The 7,755-nt window shown below is 46.8% G+C and overlaps 1 protein-coding gene across 1 annotated transcript in view; it reads right to left on the reverse strand.

Annotated features, from left to right (window-relative positions):
* The window catches only part of ZCCHC24 (zinc finger CCHC-type containing 24), a 107,766-nt gene extending 106,988 nt beyond the window's left edge, over positions 1–778 (reverse strand). Inside the window, exon 1 of the mRNA XM_064717301.1 lies at positions 254–778. Within this exon, the coding sequence (XP_064573371.1) occupies positions 254–493 (240 nt within the window). The 5' untranslated portion in view covers positions 494–778. The remainder of the gene's footprint in view (positions 1–253) is intronic.
* Positions 779–7,755: the final 6,977 nt, after the last annotated feature.

A 7,755-nucleotide genomic window follows, 5' to 3' on the forward strand; every position in this document is an offset into this window, starting at 1 on the left:
TGCCGCGGCGGCGCCCGGCCCCGGCCCGTTAGCGGGACGGGCAGCGAGGGAGCGCCGGGCGGGAAGGGGCCGGCAGGACAGGGAGCGTGCGCGGGGGCCGAGCCGCCCCGGCGAGCGCGGCGGGGAGCGGGGCTGCCCCGCTCGGGGCGGCTCGGTGCCGGCCCGGGGAAGGGGCAGGAGGCTGCCGAGGCATCATGGCGGTTGTGGCCCGGGGGGGCCGGGGGCTCCGCGCCGGGCGGCGCGGCGGACTCACCTCGCTCCGCTGGAGCTGGAAGAAGCTGTTGAGATAGCTGGAGCTGAGTGAGGAGCCCAGCTCCGGCGTGCTCTTGGTGTAGCCGAGGTCGGGGTGCTGGGACGAGGAGGGCTCGGGTCTGAAGGCATCGAAGGCGCTGGCCTGGTGCGTGTCTTGCAGCGAGAGATAGACCCAGTTGAGGAGCTGGGCGGGCTGGTACACGGGCGCGGCGCTGGTGTCGATGGTTGACAACAAGCTCATCTTTCCCCGCGGCTCCGCCGGCGCGGCTGGCCCCGCGGTGCCGGTCCCCCTCCCCGCGCTCCGGCAGTGCCGCTCTCCCGTCCCTGCCCGGGGCGCTTCCTCCTGGCCGCCCGGAGGAGAGGACGGGCCGGGGGCTCGCTGCCGCGCCCCGCGCCGCTCTAGCTCCCCTAAGGCCGGCGGCGCCCGCGCAGCCCCAGCGCTCCGCGCAGCACGGGCATCGCTGCCGCCGCCCGCGGGCTCCGCAGGAAACTTTGTGCGCGCTCCGTCCCGCCCGCCCGGCCGGTGCCTGCCCCGCTATCTGTCTTTATTCCCACTCCCGCAGGCAGCGGCGGGGAGGGGCTGCCGGCGCTCCGGCGGCGGCGCCGCGCCCCCATAGGCCTCCCGGCCGCCGCGGGGGTGCAGGGGCGTCCCGGCGCCGCTCCGCCCCCGCCCGCCCGCCCGAGCGCGGCCGGAGGAGCGTGTGCGGCCGCGGCTGTGCCCGCACCACCGGCCCCTGCCCGCCGCGGTCCGACCCGCTCCCTCGCTCGCTCCCCGGCCTTCCTTCTCCTCCTTCCTGAAGAATTTTACGCCAAACACGCGCAAAGCCCTCCCCGAGGGCTTCTCGCTGGGCCCTTTTGGGCTTGTTTTTAACTCGACAACTTTCGCTCGGCTCTTGTCAGCCCGCCCGCTCTTTTCATTTCTGTTTCTTGCTGGTGCTGGGAGTTCATTGCAATCTGAGGTTCCTTCTCGTTAAATCTCTGTCAGAGCTCCAGGTTTGCGAGGCGCTGCGCGGCCGCTGAGGTTGTGCCAAGCCGTGCAGAGCTGGGTTTTCCAAATAAGGCAGGCGAGCGGCGCGATGTTCCCTTTGAAATCCATCTAGGTAGCCCTGGCGTGGGCTCGGGGGAGCCTGGCTCTGGTGGGATACCCGGGAGTTAAAGCTCACTAGGCCTTTTAAGGAGTCGGTAGCACAAAAGAGGGTGATGAATGATTCCTGCTTTAGGAAGGAGCCTGAGTGGGTAAGCTGGTAATTACAGTTCATAAACTCTTCCCTGCTGCCCTCCCTGCAATGAGTGGAGCAGGGCAGCTATTTCTTGCTTTGGTGCAAACACCGTAGTAATCAAACTAGGAGTTTTCAAAGGAGCTCCCAGGAGGTAACTTAAAAACTTGATCGTAGCTCCTTGTGCTCTTTGCCGAGTGACAAAAGGGTAGAAATTAATGTGTCTTCCCAATATGGTTTTGGGGGGAGGGAAAAAGCCTTCTTTACTTAGATAACAGAAAAAAAAATCTGACCTTTGAAACATCAAAAAGTTGGTATCTTGGTTTGCTGTAATAAGCCATGTGTCTCTGCCAAGATAGCAGAAAAGTCACCCTTCTGAAAAGGCCTGGTTACAAGCAACAGAAAATGAGGGTCAGTGTACACACAGTAGAAAAAGCTGTTCAGTTGTCAGCTGCAAACACCAAAGATGGATGCATTCAACTTTTGAGAGCTGCTAGATAGGGCAGCAGAGCTATCTGTCTGCAGGCATTTAAATGCAGGTGAAGATTCTTACTTTCCACAACTGCAAGGTCAAGCTTAGAACAGCTGAATCGAGCTGAATTCCTTTTGAGAGGCTACTTTTTTTTTCTTTTATTTTCTTTGGGCTTTCTTAATTTTTTTTAGTGACAAAGTCCTTGCAGCACAAATGGAGTTCACTCTTTTGTACGCTCTATTAGAAGCCCTTTGAGGCACATTTAAATGTGTGTGCATCAGCATGACAAGGAACAAACTTCTACCAGTGTAAAGGGTCTTTATACTCTGTCCACAACGGCGATCATAACAGAAGAATTCAGTCAAATTGCATCCCATACTCAAACAGTTCCATAGTGTTTTAAAGAAGGAAAATATGGATGAGGCTTAGTGACTTAAATTGTGGAGGAGGATTTTCCATGATTTGCTGGTAAATTAAGGAAAACCCCAAGAAACAGATATCACATCTGAGGAACTTGCCTTTCTGGCAGATGGTATTTAAAAAGTCAGGATATGGTAGAAAGTGCAGAAGGGGGAACTAGGCTGAAGCTGCTTGTTTTGTTGATGTGGATTTGTTTGGATTTTTTTTTTTTGTAAGCATGCTAATTCCTTCCTTAAAGACAATTTCTATTCTTATCACTTCCCTCTTTTACTTGCTAAGTTAAATACATGTATTTGTATTTTGCAGCTCCACTATGCACTCTGTTTAGTAAGATGCTGTGAAGGAAATAGGAATTCTGAACAGGCAGAAAAGATAACAAAAAAGGGTTCTTGTAGCAATAGAGGTCAAAAGCAGAGGTCAAAATAAAAAGTGGTCAAGGTGATGCAATGTTTTGGATGAAGAATTTTTGCTCTATTTTGATACTTTTTCTCCTAAATTGAATATAGCTCTTATTGTAGGTGATTGGATTGCTTTAGTTAGACAACACAGTAGAGATGGCTGTGGGGCAGGAGAAGGTGGAGTTAGGGTGCATTTATTGCAGCAGCTGCATTCATGAATGCAGCAGCCCCTTGTGATGTGAGGGGCACCGTGTGCTCCACCAGGTGCATTTGAACACCCAGAGCTTTTGGCTGTCCCTGCCCCTTGGCAGCAGCCCTGGTGGCTTCTAGTAACCATGCAGAGCAATGAGTAAATTGAATAGATCCTTTGTTTGGCATATCAGGAAAGGGAAAGGCTGCAAGTGCACGCATTATGAGGAGCCTAGCTGAAAAGCACCCGCTCTGAGGTTCAGTTGTCATCCTGGTCTCCCGTGCCATTTCTTCTGGAACAGTTTCAGGCAGTTCCTTCTCATTTCTGTATTTAATACTGCTCTTAGCTTAGCAAAATGCTGCTGCCACACTTGTTACAGTCCACTTAGGTTCAAGATAGCAATTTTTTCATTGGAAGGCCACTCTTCACCTCTGGGAGTTGTAGATGAGTGAGGAGAAGATGGGTATAAATAGTCTGTTGAGCAAAGACATGACAGTGCAGAAAAAAGTGCTAAGGTCAATTGCATCTATTCTTCTCAAATACTTAAGTGCCCAATAAGGTAATGAGATGGCGTTGAAATATCATCTAGACATGCACAATATCTTTCTATTGATTATTTTGGAATGGAGTATAAGTGACATTAACTACATGGATTTTACATCAGCCTTATGTTGCCAAAACATCTATGAATCCTCTTGGTTTTATTTGAGTACTGCTAATGAAGTAAAAAACAACTGGAAATTTAACATCAAACTTTGGATAAATGGAATAGTTTAAGTGACTTGGAAAATAGAAGCCTTGAAACAAGGCAAAGGCAAACACAGGGACAGGATTCAGCTGCTTCAGTCGTATTAAGTGATCATGAATTTATCTAAAATCTCCTTATAACTGGTCACTCAGCCCGTCCCCTTAGTGATCTGGACATCTTGTGGCTGCACCCTTCCCACAACATCTTTGCAAGAGTGAGGAACATGATTTTCCACTTCTGGTCAGGACTTGTTTCATAGTCTAATGTATTTATGTTCTTGCTTGCAACGTTCATACCTTTAGATGATGTCAGCCTTTAAACGATATGTGATTTAATTTTCTTTTAAAGAAAATGTTTATGCTCCTTAGTATTTTAAAAATGCATGTTCCCTACTACAGATATCCTGGATTCTTGTGCTTTTAAATTTGTCTGGGTCTGAATTGCTGTCTTAGTCATCTCCCAGATTAGATGGGGCTCCAGTAGGAAAATAGAGCAAATATCCAAAACTGCCAGTAAGACTAGAGAACATGGGTAACTTGAGCCCACTGTATTCTCTGGTTTCTGTAATCAGGCTATACATAATGCAATAGGCTGTTCATCTGTAGTGTAGCTGAAATATTCCAAACAAATGTTTTTCATCTGCTGCAGCAGAGATTCTTATCTTATTATGAAATAATTTTGCTATGTGGTGGAAACTGTGTGAGCCCTCCTCGAATTATGAGAAGGCAGTTCAGCAGAGTTGTAAACTGAAAGCACATCTGCATGTGGCATTTGTGAGTTATGGATGTTAAAACCACTTGTGTTTGCTGGGTAGGTACAACCGTTTCACTGCCAGCAATGAAATGTAGCATTAACCAAAGTCAGTCAGAGTGAGTCTGGGAAATGCTTGTGCTTGGGTATGGAACTCCATGGATTTTTGCACCTATCTAAAGGATCAGCTGCAACCCAGTGCTTAAGTACAAAAGTAAAAATTCCTGTTTTCTTCCTCCTATAGTTTTGACATAGAAAATCCTGGAAATATATGGGTATAAGGTATAGTTCATCCATACGTAGAATGTTAGTAAATATATACCATATGCAGTAACAATGCTGTGGGTAGTGTGTGAAGCACAATTCTTGCAAGGCTGTCTCAAGCCACCAAGTAGGTAATTGGTGTAACAGATCCTCTTGGAGCACACAGGTCCTGCACCTGGCCAGTTTGTGGTTTCCAGTCCTGGGGCCTCCTTGCTTGCTCTCTGTTAAGATGTCAGTGCATTGCTGAGTAATTGCATGAAATAAGCCCTGGATCTGAGTAGCTGTGTGAGAAATAGTGGTTGATCTTTCTGTATTGTTTTACAGAGCTTCCTGTACCTTCTTCAGCTGCAGCACAGTCATCTGAATTGTTCCATTATTTCAGTTTTGAAAGGCAGTATCTCCTTTGTTCAAGTACTGATCTAAAAGTTCAGCATCCATGTCCAAAACAGTAGCTGAGGTATCTTGTTCCTTCTCCTTAGCCCAGCCTAACCCCTTTGACTTGCTTGACCCAGGAATCCAAGAGAGGGATTCCAAGGAAAAGAGCAGAGGAAATTAAAAGACCAGTAGCAGTTAGGGAGAAGTGGGTGCAGGGGAGCCCATCTGCCTTACCTGGAAGCGCCTGCATTGGAACAGCTGCTGATGGTTGCTTCTGCAGGCAAGTGGGGAGGCCCAGGGATTTTGTGTCACCTGGGAATCCCTCTAATCTGCTTTATGCTGTAGGAGACCCCTTACTGAGGGTTAAATGGCTTCAGTGCTTTGTAGCTGGTTCCCAGCTGAAGAATAAGTTAGGTGCTGTTTATGGAGCCCCTTAAAGACCTTGGTGTTAAAGAGGGCAATAAAAACCCTCAAGCAACTACCCAAGGAGGGAAAGGAGGATTCTTTACTTGATCCTTTTGGCAATGCATGGAGGATTTGATTTGCATTTTTCTATGTGTCCCTTCACTGTACACGGTATCTCTGCCCATCTACTTCTCTCACCAATTCCATGGCACTGCAAGCTCCAGGAGACAGAGATAGTGCCTAATTGTTTGCCACTTGTCTGCTTTTCCCTAGGAGCTCCACCAGATCTTTTTCTTACACCCTGCTTGCTGAGGCAGGACAAGGCTTTGGGTTAGAGCAACTGCAGGAGACAAAAAAAAATGCCAGAGATAAAGGTGCATGTAATGGTAATTAGTGTATGGTACAGGCCATAGTGGTAAATAGGAGATGAAAATGACAAGAAGGAACTGTTGGGACCTGCAAACAGAGTGGCTGTGCTGGGATGGGAAGCTGGGATTGTATCTACAATTATCTTTTGATTAATGGATTGTTTGACTGCTTTTTGGGATTGTCCTGAAGTCAGATGGGGTCTGGAAGCAGTATTTTATTCATGGTATGGCAATCTGCTGGCACCCCAGCCATCACAGAGCATACTGCTACTCCCTGTGTCAGTGCTGCACTCTCACTAATTTCTTATTAATGCTTTCTTTACATACCCAGTATTGTCAGTGGGTTTGCTTTTTCTGTTTTATCCCCACTTTCTGTTGGTCTGGATAGCAGAATGAATTATTTGTTCATGAGTGTAAATATTTATCCATGCTGAGCTGCCATGTTAATTCTAGAGCAGGCTAGAATTAGTTGCCAATCTTAATTGGCACTAACCCTGTTGCAGGGAAGTTTGTTTCCTAGGTACTTTGAGTCAGCACAATGTTTATATCAGACTTGAAAACTCTCCAAGCAGATTTCAGGCAATCCTTCAAATAAAAGGAATGAACTGCAGACGACTGAAGACACAAGGGGTTTTTTTCTGAAACTTGGACCTCTGTCCCACACAAGGGCTCAGTTCTTGCCTCAGCACACCTTGCACACCCACAGAGTTTGCCAGGGCCATCAGCTTTTGGGCTGGCTGGGGCAGGCAGTGGAGTGGCAGTAAGTACTGATGCTTTCACAGCTCTGTGCAGGAAGAGGCTGTTCCCTGCTACCGTCCCACCAAGGGCCTAAAACCATCAGCTTTTATAACACAAATGTGCTATACAGATTTTGGGTTAGATTTGCTACATCAGTCCTGGTATATGGTTTCATGAGAACAGTGATATTGGTGCAGACAAATATGGACTAAATTCTAGTTAGAGAACCCTTTCCATATATATATACATCTGTCAATCATAGATAAAAGTCACAGTGATATTGCATAAATTAGCACTGCTAATGGAACCCTAGAACTACTTCAAAACATTAAAATCTGTCCTCTTCATTTTTAATCCAGGGTTGTTTTTCACCTCAATTAATACAATTGACAGACATCATTCTCTCTCACATGTATGTCTTGTTTAGTAGAAGCACTACATTCCAGTCACTCACCAAGAAATAGGAAATATTCACAGGGAAAAAAAGTGCTCTTTTAAAGCCTGTGTAAAAATAATTCTTGGTATAAAACTGCTTGTCCCTACTCAAGTCCCTATTCATGTTACCCAGTTTAATTCAACTGAAGGCAAAACAGGAATTTCTAGCGAGACATTTTCTTTGCTTCTTCAATGCAATCCTGAATAAGAAAAATTCAGTTATATTGAAGATTACAGTAAATAAGTGAACCAGAAGGGTAAAGGCACTCATGCCTTAGGGAAAAGTATACCACTCTTCTGGGTGTAAAACTGGAATATTTTGAATTCTTATGGTAATTTTTCTTGCCTGCTAACCTGAAACTTTATTTTTACTCTCTGTGTTGGCCTAAACACTACTGCAGACCCTTACAATGAACCTCTTAAGCTAAGACTGGTGCCAGCCCGTGAGTACTGACCTGACGCTGCCCAATGCAGTGAGACAAGGGCTGAACAAGCCTACCAGTGTCTCCATCTGAAACACAGCTGTTAATTTGGAAGTGTTAACATGTACCACCTGGTCCTGTGAGGATGGGATTAGCCAACGGTATCATTAACACTAATAACTCGTTGAATGAAAAATAAAAATGAAAGCTGAGGAAGTCTGCAAGGGTATAATTGCTCCAAAATTAACTTTCCAATATTTCTACCTTATGCAATGTCATATTTGCTCAGAAATGTAGACAG

This window comes from Zonotrichia leucophrys, chromosome 6 (assembly GCF_028769735.1).
Source record: "Zonotrichia leucophrys gambelii isolate GWCS_2022_RI chromosome 6, RI_Zleu_2.0, whole genome shotgun sequence".
NCBI lineage: Eukaryota > Metazoa > Chordata > Aves > Passeriformes > Passerellidae > Zonotrichia > Zonotrichia leucophrys.